The sequence below is a fragment of the Tympanuchus pallidicinctus genome, unplaced genomic scaffold, assembly GCF_026119805.1.
Source record: "Tympanuchus pallidicinctus isolate F22 unplaced genomic scaffold, pur_lepc_1.0 scaffold2, whole genome shotgun sequence".
NCBI lineage: Eukaryota > Metazoa > Chordata > Aves > Galliformes > Phasianidae > Tympanuchus > Tympanuchus pallidicinctus.
The window spans coordinates 45923811-45951262 of NW_026294721.1; the positions used below are offsets into that span (position 1 = coordinate 45923811).

General features: G+C 34.9%; 1 protein-coding gene and 1 non-coding gene across 4 annotated transcripts in view; both read left to right on the forward strand.

Moving 5' to 3' along the window:
• Nucleotides 1-113, forward strand: LOC128080776 (U6atac minor spliceosomal RNA). Its single transcript, XR_008206883.1, has one exon. It is a non-coding gene; the product is annotated as a U6atac minor spliceosomal RNA (small nuclear RNA).
• The window catches only part of GPM6A (glycoprotein M6A), a 93943-nt gene that overhangs the window by 58906 nt on the left and 7585 nt on the right, over nucleotides 1-27452 (forward strand). For all 3 annotated transcript variants that reach the window (XM_052682492.1, XM_052682494.1, XM_052682493.1), the window contains exons 2-4: nucleotides 6671-6863; nucleotides 18489-18645; nucleotides 26321-26474. In XM_052682492.1, the coding sequence (XP_052538452.1) occupies nucleotides 6671-6863; nucleotides 18489-18645; nucleotides 26321-26474 (504 nt within the window). The remainder of the gene's footprint in view (nucleotides 1-6670; nucleotides 6864-18488; nucleotides 18646-26320; nucleotides 26475-27452) is intronic.

The window sequence follows — 27452 nt, forward strand, 5'->3', positions numbered from 1 at the left end:
TTATTGTATGAAACGCGAGAAGGTGAGTGTTCCCTTTGATAAGGATGAAAGAGGCCCTAACGGACCATACAATGTGCACACAGTGAAGGCATAGCATCTAACCATGTTTTTGGGGCCCCCAGTACAGGAAGGAAGCAGAGCTGTACAGAGCTAGAGGACTGACTTTTCACATAGTCTGATAGTGAAAAGACAAGGGGGAATGGATTTAAACTAGAAAAGGATACATTTATATTCGATGTTAGGAGGAAGTTCTTTACTCAGAAGGTGGTGAGGCATGGGAACAGACTGCCCAGAGAACTTGTGGATCTCCATCCTGGAGGTGCTCAAGGCCAGGTTGAATGGGATTCTGAGCAGCCTGATCTAATGCTTCTCAATCCTGCCCACTGCAGGGTGTTGGAACTAAGATACTCCCTTTGGTCCCTTCCAACCAAAGCAACTCTAAGATTTTATGATTTAAGCAGTGTACAAAAATTACAAATTCTATTGTCCTTGTTAAACTTTAATTACCATTATTCATGACTCAGAGTCTATCACTGTAAGTAAGACAGGGAGAGTTCTTTTGTTTGTTGTTTTTTTCATTTGTTTTATGCTAATAGTATTATTAAAACACTCTATAGTCTGCAGTGCTCCATACAATGAGCAGTCCAATGAAAATAATGATGAACAGAAAGAAATTCACAGCTTGTGTATGCACTCGGAATAAAAAACAGGTGTTCTTAAGTGGGTTTGTAAGGCAGTTATTTGAAGGTCATAATAGTGACTGCTACTGTTTTCCCATTGGAAAAAAAAAAAATTTCCAGTGCATTGTTTTCTATTTAAAGAAGTTGGTGCTTCCACGAGAAGACTTTGCAAACTAAAGAAAAAAATCTTCCATTTTATGGAACATATGAGTTTGCATTGGACTACTGGCCTAAGTTGGTCTTAATTCTCAAATCTGTAACTAAAATATCTCAAAATTTGACTTAATTAAAGCCTTTGTCAAAACTGTGACACCTGACAATTTAAGGTGAGTTCATCTAAAATACTAAAATGTGTATTATATTATTTAGATTTTATTATGTATGCATGTATGTAGCAATGTAACTGCGAGCCTTTACTTTTCAAGTAAAAATGCAGAACATTCTTACATTGGTATAAGGTAGAGAAAATAAGAGCTCACTATTTCAGTTTTGTTTCCTTGAGCCTACTAAGGATAAAACAACACTAGAACTGAGCTGAAATAAAAACTAAGTTGATAATTAATTTCTTTTGTTTTGATTACTGTAGACAAGTTTTCATATACCTTCTGGAATTCAAGTCAGATGAACGGCCAACTATTTCACTTCTGCCTCTTATTTTTTCATCATTTTGTCCCTTAAGAAAACATCAACTCTTATAAATGTTAATAAAATGATGTTGCTTTTGTCGCCAGAGGATTCCTCACTTATGCATTCAATTTGTGCATCTCAAACACCCTAATTTTAGACTACTGTATTGTATTTTTCCCCCATTTTTCCTTTGAAATGAGTTTTATGATTTTTCCTTGTTGCTGAACATTCTATTTGTAATCTCTCATAGAAGTTCTAGCTGAAAATGTCTTGTGAAGGAGAAATGAAACAAATCTAAAAGCAAACCTAAAAGATCCTTCTGTACTGTTTGTTTTTTTTCTTCTGTGTTTATTTTTTCCATAAAATTCTGGTTTGATTGGGTTTTCTATAACAGTTTATTTAGAAGATAGTAACATAATTGCATTCTGAATCTGGTTATACCAGTGATCTAAATTTCACAAATGCATGAGGTAGAAGGTATGTCCTAAATCTCTCTTTTATCCATCTACCTGTCTGTCTATCTGTTTATTTAATGTACTGGCCAGAAATAAAATTTTATAAAGTGGAAGACTTGTGAATGGTTTGTCTGGACAAAGACAGTACAAAGAAAGTTTTATAAGCCTTTTAAAGCAGAAGTTTTTTCTCTTATTGAGAATAATTACTGATAATGGACAGTAAGGATTGTACTAAGAGGAGATGAGGTGGTTGTGTGCGAGACCTTTGCTGACTGGAAAGTAAATATATGAAAAGCAACCTTAATAAGCACTATTTGGATAACTAAATATAGTTGGTATTTGGATTTTGACTTTATCCACATAACTTAAAATTCCTTGTCTTGCCATCTTTGTTATTATGATTTCTCTGTGCAATGACTTATCAAAAAATGTGATCGATGCAGTTCTTCATATTGGAAGTTCCAAAGAAGAATGCTAATTTGCATTACTTCCTATGGCTTATGTAGAAAAATATAGTTCCACCAGATCTGGACTTTTGCCTGAGAGAGAATATTGGAAAACATCATAATAAGACTAAATGCTGATATTTGAGATTAAATAGGTTCATTTTGCAGAGCGAACTGTTTGAAAGCACTTATGTCTTTATTTCCAGAAGAGAACAAACATCAAAGCAGTGTGCACTTTTTTTAATCTTTCCTAGTAATTATTTCTGTGGCTGTGTGTTCTGTCTTGTGAAGATGATGTTCAGAGCCCTGAATGACTGTCTCTCTCACACAGACACATACTATACACACATGGTACAGCTGAGTCATACTCTGTACTGGTTCAATAGTATTGTGCTAGTTAAAATAGCATTTCTATTGTTGTGTTATTAAACATCTATTTTTGCACTCTGAATAGCTGAAAAAAAGAATCAGAGGAAATGTAACTTGCAGCACATTACCTTTTGTGGTGTATGATTGATGAGCAATATCCATTTTAACACCTTATTCCTGACACACTGCTTTTCTTTAGTTTTTATTTGGTTTGACAACACTGAAAACTCTAGCATTACTCATGAAGTAAGTAGTTAGAAAGGTAATAGGCATGAGGAAGAGCTGAATAAATCAGAAAGGTCTTACAGGATAACAATTATTTGAAAAGCTACATGTTTAAAGGAATTTTCTGACGATTCCTCAGTCAGCAACAAATTCTTGAACTGGTAAAATAGACTGCTGTAGAAGTATCTGTCAAGGGCTTACAAATGTGAGAAATTGTAATGTGAGATAGGAACAGAAGCAATTTTTCTGATTCTCAAATTATAAATTTTTCAGTTACCTTTTAGAATTTAAACAATTAAAAAAAAAAGATTTAATTTCTGATAAAATTTAGATAGCACTTTATTACATCCATTTTTGCTCATTCTCTACTAGTCACTACAATATATCACTCTGCTATGCCATATATATCACTTTGCTATGCTATTTCATGGTAGTAGATGTTTTACTGTAATAGAGCCAAAGTAATATTACTTACATGAGATTTCTGATGCAGTTTATGGGGTCAGATTGTGACAGCTGTCAGTAGACTGGTTGGTCAGATTCAGCAGCTTCAGGAGGCAGTGCAAAGGTGACTGTTTCCTGATAACAATACTCATAGAACTAATATAGTAGTCGTATCTCAATCGTGTTTCTTCTAATTCAGAATATTAGCTGGTTTTGTGCCTATCTTGTCATTCCTTTAACTTTCTCACTCCCATTTTGCCTGCTTCTGAAGATGAAAAAGAAAGCTTTTGGAAATAATTTTCTTCCTCCCTGCCTCACACCACTGCAATATTAAGGAATGCTCTCTAAAGTCCATGTGTCCCTGTAAATCACAGAATCACAGAATTAACTTCCAAGGCAGACAGAAGTAAGACTTACAGCAGCCCAGTTTTGGAAGGGGAAGGGGGGAGGAGGACATGGAGATGCAGCAATACACTTACTTAGGGACAGCTTAGGTACAGCTTGCTTTTTCATTTTTAACATTCCAGGCCCTAGTACTTCACTCCCAGTGTCACTCTACTGTCATCTCTCCCTCATTACTATTTCTTACAATGCTGTGAGGTATAGAGTACTAATTTCCAAAGGCTTTTTCTGTTCTTATGCTGCGCTGATAATTGCAATGGGCATTTTTCATTAATCTCTGCAATCAAACATATATCTATTTCCCTGTCTTCCTTGCAAAAAATATATATATTTATATTTTGAATACGTATTTCTTATTTTCTATGCCTATTAGAGAGCAGATTAGCCAGTGCAGGATCCACAAACAGTATTTGTGTTGGATTTTAAGCTCTGAGGAAGTAGCTATAGGTATGGATAAGGGGTAGTCTTAGAAAATGGGAATGAGAGAATTTTAAAAGATTGAGTAATTTGTCTGCTTGCAGAACTAGTTACTCCACAAGCATTTGTTTTCCTAGTCTCTTAAAACCTGCCACTAATGAAAACCCCCCAGATTTCCTAGATATAAAACTCTGGACTTTTACAATCACTGAACAGACAAAAAGTGATTTCTTGATGTTGAAAGCCCTGTGTAGCTGCTGAAAAGGAAATCTACCTCCTGTCAGCACAGTAGGGTGTCATGAGTAGAGAGAAGGATATATCCTTCAGCCAAAATATTGCAAGGGAGGGCAGTGTTACAATCATGCAAATGTGTTATGGCAACTGGAGATGGATGATTTGCTAATATAATTTGTGAAGTACAAGTCTCAAACAATCTTTGCTTCTGTTGTAATGAAATCATCATATGTATTTGGGAATTACATTAATTTATGAAGTCTGATTATGTCTTGTGTATGTTTAGTATATTTTTATTTTATTTTTCTTATAGAAATTATCCAGTAGTTCAAACACTGCTTTTCAGGTAATCTGTATTTACAAAATATCAATAGAGGTTTCTATTTAACTAAAATATGTGTATGTTTGAAACTGGACTAAATTGTTGTTTAACCTGGCAAGCAGCTAAACACAATTTGCTAGGACAAAAAAATGAAGAGAGATAAATGCAATGAAAAAATATATGTACACACACATATATAGTCATGTATGCATATACACAGAACTAGTGATGCACAGAGCAGTTGCTCTCCACTTAACAAATGATCCCCAGCCACTTCTTGAGCAGTGGCTGTCCCCTTGGCCAATTCCCCTTGACGTTTGGTTTGGTGGGGTTTGTTTGTTTGTTTTTGCATAATTTCATATGAAATGGAATATCCTTTTGACCCATTTGGATCAACTGTCCCGGTTCTGTTCCCTGCAATCTCAGTGAGCCTCCCCAGCTCCCTCACTGGCAAGGCAATAAAAGAAGCTCAGAAAACAGAAATGTTCTCGGCTCTGTGCAACACCGCTCAACAGCAACTAAAACATCGTTGTGTTATTAACGTTTTTCTCTTACAGCCAAATCAAAGCATTGTACCAGACACTGTGAAGGAAAATCAACACTGTCTCTGCTGAAACCAGGACAACTGATCAGAGATTTTGATGTGTATAAACAGCTGCTAAATATATATATGATAAACAGATTGGCATGTGTTTATTAAGAGCAGAAAATGAATGTTTGAACAGACAGAAGAAATGACTATTCTGATTATCTGGACAGAAAGAAACAAGAGTCTGCACAACAAAATACAAATTACGTGTAGAGGCTACATGTACTTTGAGTGAGGTAGACATATTTTATTAAAAAAATGTCTTTTTGCACTTTTGTTGCTGCTGTTTCACTGTAACTCTGGCATTCCTATGATTTAGCATAGCCTGAGGTTTTGGGAGCATCTTAAAATACACTGACACCTGCTGAACATCATATATATGATTTTTAATTGGCAATCGCTGACACATCCATGTAAAATCTGTAAGCCTCACCCTGTTTTTCATCTAAATCTTTTGTGGCACAAGCTAGCAATTATTAGGAGAAAATAAAGTTTCTAGCTATTGAGTCAGTGCCTTTCTTCAGGATTTTCTCCCATTACAGATCAGATTCCTTAATACCTACAGTTCTGTCTGCCCTCTCCCTACTATAGGTTCCTGCCTTTTCTGTTCTTCCAAAAATTAACAGGCAGGGCTTTACAGAATGTGAAAGTTGTTATGGGATTGCTGAGATTGGACAGGATGAGAGATTGCTGCATTTGTGAAACTACTTGTCAAGCAGGGCAAGGAACTGCCAAAAACTTGAGAACCTTTGGTCCAAGCTGAGCTTAGAACTTGATGAATGGAGGAAAGATTGGCCTGGTGTAATCAAAGGGCAATTGCTCTCACTCTAGAAACATTGCACAGGGTAAAATAAGTTGGGAAATAATTCAGCTTCTACAATTATTCTGTACCTTTTTATTAGTGGTGTCTTAATCTGTGCCTTTTTAGTGTGGTATCTTCCTCTATTATTATTAGCTATTTTAGTGACGTGAAAAGTTGCTTGCATGCTCAAAATGGTGCTATGGGGTGGAAAAATTCTGTTGTCACTCTCTGCAGGTGAAAAAAGTGTATGGTGATGGAGGGAACTGAATTGGATGCTCCCTGTGGCTTTCCCATTATTGAGGATTCTTCTCAGAAATCCAATGAGAAACAGGAGTTGTGAATATTGGTGTAACCTGGAATTGACTCTGTAATCTGCTCTTAATCAAAATATGAAACTGCACAAGGAATAACACAATGTTGAACGTTCCATGTCTACATTTAATAGGCCAAATAACAACTAAGGAAACTCAAAAGTTGAATTAACCTGTGCCCTCTCACAGATTTTCTGAACTGATGGATTTTTATATCTGATCTAATCTATCTTTGGCCTGCCACCTTCAATTTATGCATTTCTCAAGATAAAAAAAAAAAACAAAACAAAACCTTTTTTCTTCTCCTTGATATAATATATTAACAAAAAAATTTCCTTTTTTTGTAGGGTGCTTTGAGTGTTGCATCAAATGCCTGGGAGGTATTCCCTATGCATCTTTGATTGCTACCATCCTGCTATATGCTGGTGTTGCACTGTTCTGTGGTTGTGGACATGAAGCACTTTCAGGAACTGTCAACATTCTGCAGACCTACTTCGAGATGACAAGAGCTGCAGGAGATGTTATTGATGTCTTTACTATGTAAGTTAGTACCTTCTTTTAATTGTTTCCTTTTAAAACTGCTGAAAAATTCCACGGAGGGATATGTATTTGAGTCAAGAAAATGTGTTACAGTATAAAAATCATAGGAAATTTGGATAAGCTTAGTGGATAAAATTTTGATAGAGCTGATATTTTTATTGATTACAAACAATTTATAATGCTTTTTAATATCACTTAGGACCAAAATTACTTCATATACTAATAGACCTTTTCAATACGTTTGTTTTCATTTGTGAAAATGTCTTCACCGAAATGTGTAAAATTTTCCCTCTTTGCAGTTCAAATAGATGCAAAAGGAGTGTGTATTATGTAGCAGATTACTTCTGTGAATAAATGCAGTAAGGAAGTAACTGGAGTGTTCTACAGAACTTCAGTTCTTGAAGTGTTAAATGTTTCCCCTTGTTTTCTTAGAATTCATGTGTTTTGAAGGGGTCATGCTTTGCTACTCCTGAAAAACTTGTTCCCGGAAAGTCTCTATGAAGTTTGCAATACTACTTTTGTCAGGAGTCTCCTTCAGTTTAGTAAATTAACTATATTTAATAATGAAGTAAATTATAAATAAACTTTATAATCTTGTTGCCTCTTTAAAATATTTTTATCTTGGTTATTTGAATTCCAAAATCCTGTCTGGCTCATACTCCTAACTGAAGCTGAAGAATCTTATCCACAATTCTTTAAGCCTTTTCTTTCTTAAATGTTTTTTGAAGAAGTGATTTGATCATCCATTGCATTGAGTGATAGCACCATACATTGCTACAGGTTTAGGACAGAGTGGCTGCATGGTGGAAAAGGATCTGGAGATATCAGTCTGCAATCAGCTGAACATGAGCCAGCCATGTGCCTAGGTGGCCAAGTAGACTAATGATATCCTGGCTTGAATTAGAAATAGCAGTATAAGAGTGCTGTGTTTAGTTTTGGGCCCCTCACTGCAAGATGGACATTGAACCTCTCTAGCGTGTCCAAAGAGGGGCAGCGAAGCTGTGAAGGATCTGGAGCACAGGTCTTATGAGTAGCAGCTGAAGGAATTGGCATTGTTCTGTCTGGAGAAGAAGAGGCTTGGGAAAGAACTTATTGCTCTCTACAAATTCCCTGAAAGGCAGTTGTAAAAAGGTGGAGATCAGCTTCTTTTCCCAGGTAACAGAGACAGGATGAGAGGTAATGGCCTCAAGTTGCCACAGGGAATGTTCAGGTTGGAGAAGAAGAAAAATTTCTTGGAAGGAGCAATGAGGTATTGGAACAAACTTCCCAGCAAGTGGTGAAGTCACAGTCCCTGGAGACTTTCAAGAAAGGGGTAGGTGTGGCACTTAGGAATGTGGTTTAGTGGACATGGATTGAGTTGTACTAGACCACCTTAGAGGTCTTTTTCCAACTTCAATGATGCTATGATTCACAGTGTATGTAAGGATAAGCTGTTTCTCTCTTCTGCTATGGAGAAAGAGGTGGTATCAGAGGAAACTAGTAGGTGTCAGTTCAGAAGGCACTACAAGTGATGTTTTTTTCAATTAAGTTAACAGACTTACCCAGCCTAGGAAGTCCCAAAGGCTGGAGGAGCACTGGGAGTTGTCCTATTGACTTCTGTGTTCTTAGGCTTTTACATCTATTTTTTGAGATAAGAAATTGAACAAGAAAATTGTGCAATCTGACTTGGTGCCACGATTTTCACAACATTTCATGTGTTTCATGAATCCGAAATCTTGTGTGGTACTGTATCATCAACATCCACCCCTGAGCTTCTCTGAAAATACGAGCAGTATTATTTCTGAAATTAGCAGTCAGAAGGGAGGATTTTACCAAGTAAATATGTCTTGCTTCACCGCATACAAATGTATTCTCCTTAGGACTGAGAAATTTAAGTGTTCTTGTATGATAATATATTAGGTTCATGGGAAGTATGTGACTTCTGCTTTGAAGCTTTTTGTCTTGTCATTTAGAATAATGGGTCTGACTTAACTTGGCAGCTAAGGTTCATTGTTATCCTAAATAAAAGGTCAGTCTTTTTATTAGGCTCTAACTTATTTTATTAGTCCCTAAGGAAGCCATTAGTGTGGAACAGCCACAAGTCAGTGCTTTCTCTTCATGGCAAATTTTCCAGCTTCCCTCTGTCAAATTCTTAAGTGAAAATATATCAGTCAGGAAGCCTCATTGTTCAAAAGTAGACAATTCACTGAAATGACTAAGGAACTGTAAATGAGATTTTTTTTTTCATCTGTTCATTTACTTAAATACATCCTAAAGCTAATTATTTCCTTGGAAGACCTATTAGAATCAAAAGTTCTGTTCATTGAATAGTGATAAATATTTATGAAATTATGTCTTAAAGTTGTTTAAACTGGAGAAACTGTGATTCTCAAAGATGTTTGCTTATCAGTTTTCCACATACTTAAAGGGATGGTACTCTTTTAAAATAATCTTGTATGCTGAAACACTGATTGTTTTGTCATAATTATTGATTGAATAACAGTTGGCAATACAAAAGTTCTATGGTATTATGTTCCTTTGAAAGAACAAAAAGCAGAGAAAAAAAAGTGTTAATTAGAACAAGCAGTGTAGTTTCTACATTCTTAAAAATGGACATCTAACAAAGTTGTTTATTTTTTTGATTTCAAATAATAAGAATGAAAAGATACAGCAGGTTGTTCTGCTAAATTACTTCTAGACTATTTAAGATATTTTGGCTCTTTAAAGTTTCTGCTACTCCGAAGCTGAGCTGGAGTCTGTCCCTCAGTGATGAACGTGTGCGGGTAATGTCCCAGTGGAATGAAGTGTGTTCTGTTTCATCACACCTATGATTGCTATCTATATTTTTATTAGCCTGCTGGATTTTGAATGCCATTCAGTGTAAAAATCAATTCATATTTTTCATAGAACTACTTATGCAGGTGGTGAGAGATAAAGGCTTTCTTAGCCACACTTAGAACTGCATTTGTTCTGAGCTCAAATAACACAGCTCACAAGGCATTCTTTATAGTTACTCATTGCAATTTAAAAGGAGTAAACCCCTATAGAGGATGTAGCTTCTCTCCAAAGAATAAACAAAGGAGGTCTGAAGCATCCTTTATGTTCCTGAAAATAAAACCCAAAGTACCTAAATCCAACAAAGCCATTCAGAAATGTCCATGTCACAGCAGCAGCAGAAAAATTTTTATATCAGAGCCATGAGGGAACTGCCATCCATTACTGTCCCCAAAAGGCCTCCTCTGGGACCTCCCATACTCTTCTCAATTCAGTCAGTCCTTATCTCTTACAGTTGAAGGCCTGGGGATGCCTAGCTGCCCTGTTCCTGGCTGGGGCACTGGGATGTCCCCTGGCCATGAGGTTTAGCCTTACTAGCCCTGTGGCCCACATCCTACACAGCACTCTGATGCATAGGGAGGCCTGAATTGATTAATGATCTACAATGAGTGTCCCCTCTGAGCGATCTGCCCTTGGGGCTTCAGCCAAAACTGCTTTGGGAATATTAATAAGTAGTAAATATTCACAATTTGGAGGGGAAAAAAAAAAAAAAAAAAGAGTATGAGTTTTGCATCTTGTTTTAAAATTCCTTAAATGTGAGACAGTGAAATTAATTTCCTCAAATTTGTGATTTCTGTTTCCAAGTTGAAATATGGAACATCATTGTCAATACTTCTTAGACCTTTGAGACATCCTGCAGAGACATTGAGTGGGGAGGAGGTAGTGCTTTTAGAGCAATGAGTTACAGTAATGCATGATCTTTTGATTGCTTATTTGGAAAACAAACAAGCGGTCTTTGCCTATAATGTGCTAAAAACAATAGGTTCTAAAAACATTATGTTCTAAAAATCAATGAGGATTTTATTAAGTGAACTTTGTCTCTGAAGTCCTGGCTTGCAGCCTGGCTTAAGCTACTTCAGGGCATTGTGGGCAAAACAGATATTCTAAGCTCTGTGTTTGAGGTGTGAATTCCTTCAAATTGATATGGAGTGACAATTTCAATTTCTTGTGATTTGAAGAGATTCTCAGAAAAAAAAGAACACACATATATATAAAATATTTTATATATATATAAAATAATATTATATATATAAGGTAGTTTAATTTATCCTGAAAACTGCTTTTATAGCATTCTAACCGTAAGAGGTCAATGGTTTATGTTGCATATTTTGTCAGTTTAACAGTTATGCAGACTTTACTGAAAATGAATAATGTACTTCAGGTAGATATGGTATTCAATTGTTACTCTAATAGCTTAATAACCTGCACTGGACAGTATATCTACAAAGCTATGGGTACTTGGTTCACTTTATCACTGACTTAGTCAAGATTCCAAAGTCAGCAGAAATTGGACAATTGTCAAACATACATTTTTTGAACTCCATTGTTACATTTTTCTGGTGATTGGAGCAAATTCTAGAAGACAGTCTTTAGGCAATCAACAGCACAAGATACATTTGGTGTATTTCCCAACAGCATATTTTCACAGTTCTCTTTTCACTGTGCAAGGCCAGTTAGTACCATCTGTCACATATTTGTGAAACAAGGGAATTAAGCTCTTGGAGTAGAAAATGAAGAAACCTTCCTGGTAGGAACAGTAACCTTTTCCTACTACAGTTAGTGCTACTTCAGGTCATGGCAAATTCACTTCACTTTAAAGCTGTGATACCAAGTAGTAAACTAATAAAATTACTATATGTAAATCCATTGTTACTATCCTTGGTATTGTATGCACTGTGGATGCTCCACAGAATCCATCTTACAGATTAAAAAAATTCTTCTTTTAAAAATACTAAAGCCCCTGGTTTGTATTCTGAAGCATCCAGGTTTGAAGCTTACTGATAATCTTCCTGTCAGTTGGAGTGTATTCATGATTCATTAAAAGGGTAATATTTAATAAAAGACATATGTGTGTGCAGCTGTTTTGATTTGAAGAAAAAGAACAGCATTCATAGAAGCTTTTATATCCCCCTACCATGCACTCCTACTGTTTGAAAACAGAATTTAGGAAGGTAAATGAATGGGTGTTATTCTGATCTTTTGTTTTTCTTCATTTGTGTTGATTTTGCAGTTATCAAAAGTTAAATATTGGTACAACTGACAATAGCCTTTTTATTATTAATATTGCATTAATATTAATGGCATTCTGTGAAAGGTATTACAATGAGATTTGCAGTAAAGGCTAGCTGATATGAAATACAATATTTATAAATATTTGAATTAGATCATGTGATATTTCTGTTTTAGTCATCTACCTAGTATATAATAGTACTGTGTGTATTCATTCTTGTACAAAAGACTGATGTTCTACAAATGTGAACATTTAAACACTCTATACTATAAGAAAAAAAAGTTGAAAGGCTCTGTCAGTATTATCAATTGCAAGCTTATGCAGTTCTGTTTCATAATATGTTTGGAAACAATAGTTCAAAGACTGGGGAGGTACCAGTAAAAATGTGTTCATTTCATAAAGTAGGCTAATAAGAAGTTCATGAGCACACATGAATGTCAGCAGAGTGGTCTTATGTAAATAATTATCTACCCTAGTTTTTGTGCAATACTTTACTATTCCATTAGATTGTGATTTCTCTGCTGGTTTTAGAAATGCTCCTTGAATCTCAGCTCAACTTTCCTGTTCCTGGGAAGGATGCAACCATCACAGTTTTAAAGGAGGTTGACTTAAGGTAGAATTCTGCATTTTTTGTAGTTGTATACCACAAAAGAATCTGTTAAAAACAGTGGAAACATATGTGATATTATCTGCTGCTCAGAGTAAAAGAACAAAATGCAGAATACAAGAGCATCTTGCATCCTATAATGCAGTGATCTTTTCTTTATATAATCCCAGCAGTCTGACTTCAGTATTGAGCAAATGTTTGTATGCTTATTTACAAAACTTATTTCAGGAATACAGAGACAGAATACAGCTCTGTCAGCTGCTTTCATGTGTAGTACATTTCATTTCTCTTACAATTTTAAAAAAAAAACAACCTTTGAGCCTTCATTGTTCTTATCATTCATTGATTTTTCTTTCTTTCCCCATTTATCATTTTCTCACAAACTTTAATTGAACGCTCTGTACTCTGATATGTTTGTTTCCCACCTGTATATTATACAGTTTAATATAAGCTTTTAGTTATGTAAGTTTAGATTCTGTATTAAATTAATCTCTGAAAAATCCCCTATGGAGCTATGCTGACATTTTTTCTGGTCTCATTTTTCTTTTCTCTACATTGCGAATATTTTAGTCTCTTTTTACCTCAAGTATTGAGTTTTTTACTCACTGCTGTATACAATTGTTAATCCTCCTTTTTCCCTGCTGGCTATATCTTTTCCTTCTGAAGTCTGTCCAAGCTTGTCTCTCCCCTCTTTCTTAACGACCTGTGCTTCGTAGCACCAAAACCTCTTTCCTCAAACCATTTAAGTGAATGGCATCATGAACTTGCATCAATAGATTGTTCCCAGCTGGTGTGCAGGACAGGCTAAGCACCTCTTTCCAAAACTTCCCTGGAACTTGACTTCTGCAGACCCCATACGAAACTTCTTGCTTACAAGTAGTCCTCTGCACCTTGTTTATCTAAAACAAACAAACAACAACAAAAACAACCACAAAACACACTGCAAAACTGAGATCTTGAGATAGGATTGAGAGAGCAGAAAGCTTTCTCAGTCTCTTAGCAACCTGTGAGGACCTGTCTCTCAGGGGGTGAAAGAATCATCATAAAGGCATTCAGCATTGATTATTTCCTTGTGATGAGAAAACAAAATATGAAGAGAAAAACAAAACAGCAAAGCTGATCTTAACCAATGGAGATGATTACGTTCATCATTCCATGCCAATTATAAAGAAATTATAATTGTAAATGAGAAATTTTACTGTGATAATCTAACTAGCTTTGTATTTGATGGTGTTGTATTTATCTGTGAATTTATCTTTTACTTATAGTATTGTTATTTTTACTCTCGGGTACAGGTATAATTGCCTGAATTTAATTGCACACTGAGAATATGGGTATGGGCTGATGGCAATTATGTGCTATTCAACACCTGTAGTATCCAAATACGTTATCTGCATTTGGAGAAGTTATGTTATAAATTCAGGAAGAAAAGTGTGAAGTAGAAATATAAAGCCTGAAAAACTGCTTCCACATAAATACCTGGTATCATGGTGGATCAGACCAACCCAAACCTCTGTGATATGTTCAGCATGAAATGAACACATTTAGATATAAAGGTTTCTGGGAAATATGACAATCACGTGTCACAGAGAAAAAATTGTTTGTTCTTATTATTGTAGTTGCTGTTGCTACTAATTGCAAATAATTGTCTGTAATGCAGTCATATTTTAATGGAGTTAAATAAAAATATCCCTAGATAATATGCTGATTGTTCCAAAAGAATATTAATTAATTTTGGTATAAATGTGTATGTTGGTATGTCCTAGGTAAATGTCAATCTTCATCGAGGGTAGAAAGGTTACTGTGATTAGACTAGTACAGTTAAAATGCCTCAGAGTTCCTACAATTTGTAATTCCTTTTTGGAAGAGATAAAAGGTCAAAGGTAAAAGTTCTTTTTTGTTTATCTGTTTGTGTGTAGTAAATACAATTGTTATCACAGAGCAATACTGATTAAATGCAATGAAGCAACAAGTTCTTCAAGCCTAAAGCATTGTTACTTAAAGACACAGTATTTAACAGGAGCTAATTTTGAATATTGAAATACATTCAAAATAGGATACAATAGTTACCAGTCCAGTTGTCTGAAGGAGTTTCAAAGAATATTACTAGTTGTTTTATTAAAACTCTCTTCCCCAAATTGTGCTATAAATAGACATGATCATCCAGCAATTAATCTTATTGCTTGTTGATTTTTTTCTATCCTTGTATTTGCAAAACACCACAAAAATGCACAGCAGGGAATCTACAACTTTTATCTCACTCAATAAGAATATTTTCACTCACCTCTGACTTGTCTGCTGGGATTGTCTACTCTATACTCAGCTACAGCCTGTTAAGATGTTAGCACTGATGGCTTCCATCAGCAGCTTCAGCTAGTGAAAGAAAGTGTTTTCACTACAGCTATTTTAACATTCATATGGTTGGATAGAATCCAGATTCAGATTAATGAATTAGAAAGTATGCTTAATATGGAATGATTATTGTCCCAGCAGTAGGCAAGTAAGTAAAAGATCAACTTGATTTAAATTACAAATTAAAAGATGACATGTTTGTGTTTGTTAGTATTTCAGAACACAGTGTAATGAGTAAATCAAGTCTGGACCCTACAACAGCCTCTTCCAGACACAGATAATACATGAAGTACATTTTAGATTATTCTGTTAAAAATAAAAGTAAAAATTAAAAAAAAAAAGAAAATTTCTAATTTCAGGATGCTTTTCATTATTGTTATGTTTTCATAATTCAACAGCTTATTCGATCCAGCAACCTACATTAATCTGTGAAGACGGCACTATCAGTTTGAATTTGTAATCTTGACTCGCTGTCTTTTAGCAGAAATGTTTCATGGCTGTGAATGTATCGTTATGTAATATCCTTAGGACTCCTGCATTTAGTGAATAACTATTTGAGATTTCTTATTGTTCCTTTCATTTGGAGTAGCCTCAGCATTCACCTAATGTGTATCTTTCCAGTCCCATCAGAGGTACAGACTTTACCTCTTTAATTTTGTTTCTGCTTCCTTAGCTGCTTAGGCATCTCTTTCCACCCACTCCAGCCTGCACAAGTGTGAGCCCTGTTTGTCCTTCTGCTGTGCCCTTGTCCCCCTTGCCCATTGGCTCCTGTTCATTGCTCCTTCTGCTATTCACTGTTACTTCCCTGGCTGCTCTGATGCTCTGTCTGCAGCATTTGAGACTTCACTGAAACACAGATGGCAATCGATCTCTCTGAGTTCATTCACGAAGAATTAAATTTTATTTTTAGAGGATGTCAATCTCTGTTTTACAAGGCCTATATTTTATTATCTATTATAATTTCTTTGGAAGATCAAAGTTTATGTGAAATTTATAAATGCTGTAGAATATGCCAGTAATATCTTCTAAACGATGTGTGATTAAAGGGCAATGATTGTAATATATCTTGTTTAACTATAGCATGCCTAGTAGATATATTGCAATACAATTTTCTCTGATATCCTAAAAGGTAGTGAAATCATTGTTACACTATTTTTACTTCTTACTCTCTGCATTATGCAAGATCCATCTCCTTGCATTAAGTCTGGCTATTTCATTTCATGTAGTCTGTCCAGCAGAAATTTTTCTATTTTCTGAGTGTGTGATGGGAGCGTATGAGGAATATATATTTGGTTAGTATATATATTATATGAATATATATTATTTAGTATATATATTATATGAATATATATTACATATTTGGTTAGTGTTTATCTCTTCGTATTTTCCTTGTAAAAAGAGTAATGAAAGCTATTCCTTTGGTTACAAATAAGGCTGAGGAAAAAACAAAGATATGTTGGTACCCTACTTGATATGAGCAGCTCAGTGGGAGGCTCAGCACAGATGGTTTAAAGAGCTGTTGCAAGGGCTGAAACAGTCTCTGGACTTTCCAAAAGCCTTAATCCCTTCAGGGCAATGATAGCTTCTAATTTCTACAGCACTGAGCACGCTGAGGAGCTGCTGCTGGCATAACTCCCACACTTCAGCCGCTGGCAGAAATTGTCCTTTATAAGGTGTATAATGTAGGAGGGGCAGTGTATCCAACAGCATGATCACAAAGTTGTCTGTTGCCTACAATACATTTATTTTCATCTCTAACAGCAAGATAGGTTCAAAAGATCATTTTCCTGTTAAAACAGTGTTACACTGAGTGAATTACTACAAAATCAGGAAGATGGTATTTTTACAGGATAATCAGTAATTATATCTATTAAAACAAATGTCACCTTTGCACTACCTAACATTGTCTACAGTGCTAGATTTATTTTACCATCGTGAACAGTTTATGTATCTCTTCCACACAAGTTTTCACTTGCATTATTTTTCAATTGGCTGTGAAATAAAGGATGATGTGGAAAGAAACAAAGAAGACTTTGTTTTTTGGATGTAAGAGAGAAAGTATATTCATTTTCATTCCCAGGACACTTCTGTCATTGCCCTGCAAAAAATGCTGCAGCAAGCTTATTGCATTAATTTAGTACACATTCCATCCCTCACCCTCTCAGCTAGGTCATAAGTTTAGCTGAATTTTTATGAGAATAATGCAAGCTTAAAATAAAATCAGCGCTGCTGTTGACACACTGGTACATCTTAAACATCAGCTGTAGACTTGAATCTGACTTTGAGTTTCTTGAAAACCATTCAAATTCAAAGATAAGTTAATGGGCTGTTGAGCCTTGTTATTGTCAACTGTGAATTGAGAGTTCATTTTTGGGTGACAATTAAAAGTGTGAACCCAAAGAAATGTTATTAAATGTTTCTTTTCATAATAATAGAGGTATCAATATTGGTGTCTTGAGAGATTTTCAGTGTGGATAGCTGTTCAGTGCGTGTCAAAATTCATCTTGTAGCTCCTCGTGGCACCCTGATTTATTTTTCATCCTACTCCCTAATGAGCTGTTTTATCTTGACCTGGACTTACTAACTGACTGGAACTTACTAACACCTGAAACCTATACATAACCTTCTAAAAAGTCACACAACCTGCCAAATTACATCAATGAATTGAAAGCTCACTGTGGTTAGTTTTTCAGAGAGGTCCAAGTATAAGACAATGAAACTTGATGATTCAAGGTAATGATCATGAGAAGTCTACGCTTGGAAAGAAACTTAGGGCAGAGAAATCCTTCTGAGCATCTCTTCAGAAACCTTTCTCATGAGAACATTTAGGAGACAGTATCTCCTTGCCAGCACTATTTGTTTGCAGAGAGTGCTGGGCAGGCCAACCACAGCACAGCCCATTAAATCTTTTTAATCACTTCAGTCTTATGGGGTCTGCATGTTACACTGCAAACTATCATTTGATTTCTTGACTTTTGGGTTTATAAAATGATGTCTTTAAACTCCACTGTAGAAAATCTCTGGATGATCTGTCTTTAATGCTTTTGTTTGAGAAGCATATCTTTCTGAAGTTAGAGATCTCTTCTGAAGATCTTGCTATTTTGTGTCAGACAGTTTGATCATTGAGGAATAAGCAGAAAAATAATAGTGAGGAGATGATAACAGTGACTGATATTGCAACTTGAGAACTACTTGCATATGTGGATTTATTGAAGATTATAACAAAATACATCATCACTAATGAAGTGAAACCTCAGTGTTAGGTGCAATGTGTTACTCAGGGGATATGTAACCTTTTTCTGTTTTTTTCTTTGCCACTTTATCTAGATGAAAAATGAGATGAATTAGATGTGATTTTCAAATTTTTCTGACAAATTGAGCTCTCTTACCTGCATGATTCAATGTTTAGTATTTCTTTCAATTAAATGAGCCAATATTTTTATATTGATGTTTTATTCAGAAGTTCACTCTTGTACTCAGCTTCAGCTGAGTATAGTGTATCAACACTTAAGCTGACTCCAGAGTTGAAACTTTGATGCTGAATCTAATTATCTCACCATGAAATTTCAGAGTCAGCTTTAAATAGTTATGAGGATAAGTAACTTTTGCTCTTCCTCTACAGGATTGACATCTTCAAGTATGTGATATATGGTGTAGCAGCTGCATTCTTTGTATATGGCATTTTGCTGATGGTGGAGGGCTTCTTTACAACTGGTGCCATCAAAGATCTCTATGGAGATTTCAAAATCACCACTTGTGGCAGATGTGTCAGTGCCTGGGTAAGTGGATAAGATTTTGTAGTTTTAATACAATTTGTGTGTTTGTAATGCATTGTGATGTTTTTATTACTTTTTTCTTTAATATTTTCTGATATTTCAGTGATTAAAAATCCTAGCAAAGTATAATAGGCTGTTTGAAATAGGCTCTCCATGTCAGTTAATTGTAAAATAACTAGGAAGAAATTAATTCTACCATCTGAGTGGGAAAGCTTATTCTCTCAGCAAAATAAGCTCTTTGACCAAAAAGGCCAAACGATTATAATGCCTTCAGCTGCACTAGGCAATAAATACTTTTCTTACTATTTTCACAGGCACTTAGAAATCTTACCCATTCCAGTTTGGGACAAGCTGACTTCTCTCATCAGGTTTTGTTTTGTTTCATTTTTGAACAAGAAGCAGTCCATTATTTATTCCTACGTTATCTCTGGTTTGAAGAGCCAATTCACTTATTACCCTGGAAAAGATAGATTGAGAAATCTGATTTATTTACAGGGACTTAATCAGAGGTTTCTCATAGTGAAATTGCTGACTTTTTGGGGCTGGGATTATTTTAAGGTTGGTGGGCAGGCCTGTTCCAAACCAATTAAATAACTACATATTTTGTTATTTGACTCTTCTGGATGTCAGGTGAGAGGTCTGGACATTTATTAAATTGGAATACAGATTAGGAACAAGTATAGGCTTGTCCCATCTCCCTGTCAGACTAGTAGCTATTAAAGTGAATACTTTGAAAATCCTGACACTTAATAGTAAACGTGTGCACAGGTCATCTACACACTAGAAATTAGGAAACACAGAATGTATTGTAATTCCTACGCAGGTGTAACATGCTCCACAGTAATGCTACTTTTTCATCTTTTTTATATTGGTTGTTCCAATCAAAAGTCAATGTGTGATCTTAGCACTTTGGCTGCAAATAGTTTAAGTCACTAACATTATCTTCTGTATGTTTAGTGCTAAGGAACCTTGTATTTTAATGAGTGAAAGGGATTTTTCTGCCTTTGAAAATTGTATCAGTTACCTAAATACCTATGTTCTATCTTACTCATGATTCTCAAGTTCTTAAAATAAAACTCGAAATGTCCAAAGCATTTACCAATTTATTATTATTATTATTATTATTATTATTTTGCAAGGAAAATCACGAAAGCTTCACAAATGCCTTGAAAAAATACATCTGAGGGGTGTGAACTTGTCATTTCATATTGTCCTTACTGAAGCAGTAATTTCAGAGACAGCAAAGCTGCATCATAATGACATTTGATTCTGTATGTGAAACAAGGAACAGAGAGAAAGAAGTATTTATGAGTCTAAACTGCCTTAATCCAATGTTCCATACAGAAAGCATTTAACAAAATTCCTATCCTGATATATGCTGAATGGTGAATTCCTTAAACAGTTTATCTACTGACAAGAAAAGTGATCAAGATGAGCTTCATATGGTGCTCTGACCTTTCAGATTGCATAGTTCTTAGAATAATTAATTATTGTTTCAAATGACCTAGAAGCTAGCAAAGAAATCTTAGCAGTTTGGCCAGTTGACCATAGTTTCTGCAGTTTCAGAAAGGTAATACTTCTCAGAAGTCTGGATGGTCACATGTTTAGAATCTACCATAAGATTAATAGCCAAATCACTGGCTTTCACTGAAAATCCATATCTCTTGATTCAGACTCAAGTTTGTGTTTCGCAAACATCACTGAAAAGAGATAGAAAGGGAGGAGGAAAGGTTTGAGAGTAAGTATAAGCATTTTGAGGCAAAGAACTTCCAAATTTCAAACGGTCAATGAGAAAGAGACATTTTGAAAACACCAGCGTGTTAGAAAAAATAAATAAATTTTTAAAAATCCTATCTGGAAGATTTTAAAATTAGATGAAAAATTCTGTTGGTGTTAAATACCAGATAAGATTTAAAGACTTTTGTCTTGCCTAAAAAACATGTGGAATACTGAGCGTCAAAGGTGTTATGCAGCCTAATGCTACTAAACCACCAACATCATAAAGAAAATTCAGAAACAAAATGTGGGGTATGGTTGGTTTACAAGAAATTATCAGATAAACTTTAAAATCTTCAGGGAAAACCTATTCATCTGTCATTATAAAGATGTATTCTTCAAACTGAGTGTCTCATAGCTAGTGGATTTCAAAATATCAATTTTTCTTTTTTTAATTTTTTTCTATTTAATTTCAAAATATTGATTAATTAATCTTTATAATGTATTTGTAATGCAGCTGTGAAAATCTTCTCCCCTACCGCTGCCAATAAATTAATTTCACAGTAAATCAGAAAGTTAAACAGTTGTTTTATAGGCTGCTAATTATATTTCAGTTTGTCAGATATCACATATAGAATATCAGCCTTGAAAGGCACATCTAAAGGAATTTTAGAAAAATATACATTTAAATGAAAAGAGAACAGTAATGATGATCATTGCTTTTAATTTTAACAAGATGAGTTTTTCATCCATTTAAACTAGCCATAAAAGTTAAATGTTAGAAAAAAAAAAATTAGAAAAAAAAAAAATCAGTTCCTTAAAAAGAATGCTTCAAAAGTTTAAATTTCAAGGATTTCATCATTCTCTGGTAACAGTTTTTAAGAATCTAGAGAATGTCTCCTTGGCTAGTATGTAGTGTGTAAATGAATCGCAATTAGGCAAACTTGAGAAGTTATTTTGACTGTTACAGTCTGTCCTGCTATTAAGAGAAATTTGGACCAATACTGTAATATTATTGGCTTTCTTTTTCTCTTGAAACAGTTGATTTGAATGCCAGCCAAGAAGAATTAACCACAGAACAGTAATAACATAGCATGAAATGTATCCATGTTTCAACAAGAGTCTTGGAGCTGTGCCTAGGCATATAACATGTCAGAGAGAGTGAGAGGATGAACATGTTTTGTAGAGGCAGTAATAAAGACCAACAAGTTAGTGCTAGGAGTAGTGAGTGCAATATTCTAGACCAAGCAGAAAAGCCTTTACAAGTGTGTATTTTCTTTGATTTGTAGCAAATTTAGTAGTAATGTATGAACATCAGACTCTTTCTTCCAGCAGTGTTGTTTGTAAAACAAGAGAGATTGAAAAATGTATGTTTCATCATGTACTTCTGTCCAGGAGTGGGGCATGAGGCATGAACGTAGGAGATGCTAGTTAGAACAGATCAGAGAATGTAAGAGGAGTCCCTTAGGTTGTGATCTACTTAAATATCCTTTTTTCATTATATTTATATTTCAAATTGGGTGTAAAAAGAGAAAATGAGGATGGCTAGGATGACAAAGGATGATTTGCAGCCACTTAAGCATTGATATGTCGTGTGAGTCAGTGAGTTTAAAGATATCTGTACTGTGATGTTCTATTAGCATTGAAATGAGATCTATAGGTAGTCAAATTCAAATGTGGTGTTGTAGAGACAGAACATTTTAGGAAGAAGTTGAGATCTTCCTGTTCATGCTTCTGACTTGCTATCAACAACTGCAATGATGATTTCTGAGTCTGGGAAGAAGTTTGGAAGGAATGCCTTAGGTTGCCAAGCTGAAAATAAAAAATATTAAGTATGTATCACTGTAGATAATAAGTGTAAATTAGGTATAAACAGTGCAAAGTGTACTTCTTTTCATAACTCTGTGGTAAAGCTTATGTCAGGGAGTTCATATAAAACAAGAATATGAGTGCTTTGAAACAGATGAGATTACATGGCACCGTGAGCTTTTTAAGAGTTAAGTATATTTTCAGGCACTTCTGATTTTACTGCTATATTTGTATATATGTAATAGGTAGCAGAAATTTCTTCATGCAATAAAATAACAGTTGGAGTTCACTATTTCCATTTCAATTCGTCTCTTTGTAGTAACAGAACTTTCAAACATGACTTTGCAGTCTGTCTCCACGGTGACTGAAGTAGTCATAAAATGTTGTTTTAAGAGTATTAAAATATTTATAACAAAACTAAAATCAGAACATTATTAGACAGTCAATCAAAGTGCTTTTCATGGGACCAGTATCCATATGTTTTAAAAAGAAAGCAGTAATTGAAATCTTGATCTTATTAAAACAGATAGAGTTTGGTAATGTTTTCAATGGAAACAGGATTTTACCCAGCTGTGACTGCCATAAAAGCTGTTCTGCCATATATGTGTTATTTTAGAATATGCAGTGAAATTTCTGCTTCCTGATGCTGATCTGTGAAACAGATTTTATCATAAAAGCCTTCCAAAAGGGTTGGTGGCTTGATTACTTTGATGCATCATGATTCAAGACAGCCCTTGTTGCCAATGAAAAGCTTGTAAAATCTGGCACGAAGGTATTACCAGTCACAGAGCAAGAACTTGGTGCAAGAACTTAACTGCTACATAGATTAAATATCTGTTTTGAAACTATGATCTAGTTAAATGAATTTCTCCATCACTTCCACTTTGTTTTGTATGTTTGCCTTCTTACAGAGACAATTGAGATGACTAGAGAACCACATCATCATTATCAGTGCAATGCACAGAGTAGTAAAGAACAAACTGTGGTACCTCTTTAAGATGTTGTACTGCTATTTCATAAATCTTTGGCTTGTCATATAGCAGAATGCTACTTCAAAGCAGAATGATCCCTTTGAATCTCTGGAGACTAAGTTCTGAATTTAATTCCTGCAGTGAACAGGCTCCTTAAGCATTTCTTACAAGCCGTCTGCAGCAGAGGGTAGACTGTCATAGCATAGGAAGTTATTTTTAAAAATACTTTAGTCCTTCATCTATGGTTTTCAAATATGTTTGCATTTTCACCCCATTATAAAAGGAATTTGTAACATTTCCTTTTGCCAGAAACCAATAATTTGTTGAGCAAGGTTAACTTTTTCATTTTTACTGCACCTAGGGTGGAAATTGTTGTCATGTCCAGATTACAAAGCTTGCCTCACAGATGTCAGTGATGGCATCTTCCAGGGATAACTGTTAATTACCATGATTTAACACGATTTTTTTGCATTTCAGTTATTCTGTGAAATGAAGGAAATTTATCTATCTTTTCCTTGTCCTTAGTGTATTATGACAAAAATTTGAGCACATAATTGACCACTGGCTCCTCAGTCAAAGCTGGCAGGAAAAAAAAAATAAATTCTTCTTTTTTCTAAATTATTTCTTAAAATTAAATCAGCATTTGATTCCCTTTTTCTGCGCCACTAAAACAAGTAATCATGTCTTCAAAAGAGAATCCCTTCCACAAACAAGCAGACGTTTCTCTCTGAGTTAATAGCTCCTATGACTCCCAGCCTTCATCTGACAGAATTCTGCTGCTCTTATTCTATGCCCCAGGCAGAGGCAGGCTTTTTTTTTTGTGGGTTTTTTTTTTCATTAGAGGCTAACGAGCTCTGTTTTTTCCTCTTTGCTATGCCGATGCTTTGTGTTATCTCAGCACAGATTTTTAAGCAGGCTTCCTGTTCTATGCTACAGAGAGATCCACTCCTCCTACAGATCAAAAAATTCACAAATGCTAAACAAAGATTGTAATGCTCATACTAAGGCTGATCTTTTGATCTTTTTCCTCCCTGTCCTCTCTGTCATATTATTATACAGTACTACACCGAGCACTATGCTAAATGTTTAAAATGTTGATTAGTTCATAAGGTATGGAAGGAGGCTCAAAAAGTACGGCTGCAGATATAGCTGTGTTTGGCACACTCATAGGATATATACTAAGGAAGCTGTCCTTCCTTTAACATGCTTCAAAAAAACAGTGATCTATAGAATATAAAATAGTAAAGGGAGGCTTTTAAGGCTGTTCTGAGAACACACAGAGAACATTCTTTCCTATTGGTTGTTTCTGCATGTAACTCTTTAGCATGATAATAAATGAGGATCAGACATAGCATGTTAATTGGGAATGCATAGTCCTTAAGTGAGTCTACATTTCCAAGTAATTTTCTGAGTAGTTATTTGTAAATAAATGCCCAAGGTTCAAACAGATGTTGCCTCATCAGCTTTAAGACTGTAAGATGGAACAAAGAAAAAATGTTTCTCTTCATTGTTCCACTTTACCTTATTGTTGCTTGAATCCTTCTGATAATTATTTTTAGAGCTATAAATTCTCCAGCTTTTCAAAATACTGCTGAAAGACTCATCTACCAAGGGACAATCGGGAAAATCAATCTGACTTAAATTTTAAACTGGATTAATTAAGCTACATTAAATCTTATGTAAATACACTTGCTCAGAAGCAAAATGGCTTTTATTAAATATTATTTGGAAGTAAGTTAAGGTAAATCAAATTACAGTCTCTTTAATATGGCTTGAGAATGTCCATCCTATACCAGCAAAGTAATAAAACTATCTCACCTGAAATTCAAAACTAGTTTCTGCTTGGGCTTATTTTTCCTGAACAGGTACATGTGGACAAGCTATGCCTGGAGCAATTTTCAATACCGTTTACAACCCTTTATATCTGATATTATTTGATTTCAAGAACTAAAAATTGTATTTTTATTAGGCTTTTTCCTTTATGACCTCATATATGAGATCTTTCATTAGAATAACTAGAAAATTAAATTTTCCCTTTATTTACTCTTTAAAGTTTAATTTTAAGCACTCTGTGGACTAGCTTATTCTGCTTTCAAAAATAGGTCTTATTTTTCATTCTCAGATTCCATGTTGTTGGAGTTTTTTGTTGTTTTTTTTTTTTTTTGTTTTTGGTTTGTTGTTTTTTTTTTTGCTGTGGTGAGCAGCTCAAAAAATGTCAGTGTGCTGAATATTTTTTTGTTTCAGCAGTGTGTTTAGATCCATCAACCTTTCTGAAACCATCAAATCTTGAGACTGTTTGGATTCAACATTTAGAGGTTGACTTTCTTCCACATTTAGCAGGGTAGCATCTTCATATCCTTTCCACGGCATAAAATGAAAAGTTTACTGATGAATGTCTTCTAGTTGTCTGAGGTGGAATGCTTATTTATTTATTTATTTTATATTTATGCTTTGTGCCACTACCAGCCCTGGAAGCAAATAGAGTTCAATGCTTCCTACAGGCGTATTGCTATACAAGTAACAAATGCCACACTCTCGAGGCTCAGGGCTAAAAAAGGAAATGTGTTGACCCTTTGGGAAATGTGTTACAAAACATGTAGTTTAATTCCTTGCTAACAGAGGTAAGCACCCTAGTCTGTCCACAGTGATGAATTCCCTTGTATTTCTTTTGATCTCAGGTTTCTTTAAATGTAATAACAAAATGACAGATAGATGGTCTCATTCAGTACCAGTGAAATTTTGCAGTAGCTACGAATTAGTTTTTTTTTTGAAGACCTGGATTTTAATAGCAAAAGCAAGCACAGAATATAGTATTACACTGTATATGTATTATTGTGAACAATAGTAGTGAAACCTGTCAGTGTTGCCTCTTGTTTTAACTAAAGATTAGTGGCGATGGGGGAGACGTAGAAATATTCTTCTAAAAGTGTGCAGCACTGTCAGTACTTCAGGTGGGATGCTTTGCATGGTCACAGACCCAAGAGTGACAGAAATGTGTGGAGTAAGCTTGCATTTCTGAAAGTGTAACTGCTCTGTTTTTCTAATGAGACCAAAACCATAATACTAACAAAGAAAGAGACAAAAACAATCAGAAATCCTCTCTCTCCCTCTCTCTTCTCATTCTTTTTCTTGCGTTTGAGTATCAGTTACATTCTGACTTGTTTTTCCCTCTTTTACTACAGTTTATTATGCTGACATACATCTTTATGTTGGCTTGGCTTGGAGTTACAGCCTTCACTTCTCTGCCTGTTTACATGTACTTCAATCTGTGGACCATTTGCCGAAATGCCACCTTAGTGGATGGAACTAATCTCTGCTTGGATCTTCGTCAGTATGGTATGTGAGTGAGGAATACTAAATACAGCAAGGTTTCACAACAGAAAATATCCTGTTGCTTTGTTTCCAAGTATCTGAATGTTTCCAACCAATGTTTCAAAAAAGAAAACCAAACCTGTCTCTAAGCTATTACCTACAAGTCAAGGCAGATTATCAGAGATTTGCTGCATTATTAGGCCCGGTGAAAGTGAAGAACAATACAAATAGGAACTTTCTAAGAGGCTTCTGGAGAAAGAATCTGGGGCTACAGGATGAGCTGTGGAGTTTTAAAAAATGTGGAAATATTTTTGTTTTTTGAAGGGTGGAGAATTTAGACATAAAGTGGTTGGGAATTTTATAGAAGTCTGAGAATTCTTGGATTTGATATTGATTCCTTTCTTTCATAAGACTGATTTGACACTAGATACTCTGCGCTCTGTGGTTTCTCAGCCCACAGAGCCTTGGGTAATCTTATTCCTCTTGGACACTTCTGTGAGTCTCATTCCTTTGTCTCCTTAGCCAAATATAAACATGTGGTGCGTTTTTAATTGAGATAATTGATTTAAGATAGAAAAAATGCTGCACTGCATAGGAGTGAATATATTGAATATTTAACTTAACCTGAAACAAAATACTTCACCTTACTGTTTTCAGGGGTGATCTATTAAAAAAAAAAAAAAATTCCTACCCCAGCATGATAGGCGAGTTGAAAAGACAGTTATCTGTACAGATCTCACCAAAGTATTTATTCTTCTTTCTCTTAGCTTTTCTTTTGCTCATATTTTTGTTCATACTTATTTTTTATTCTTATTTTTATTTAAAATCTGCATACAGCACTAGCATGTAAAATGTATATTCTGTGAATATATCTGTTTCCTATACATTCTGTTTTAAAACTATTTGTTTCTAATAAGAAAGAACATTACTGGTTTTCATGATAAATGATTTATAGGGATTTTCTTCAAGCTGTCTTTGATTTAGTTTAGACTTCAACATTAG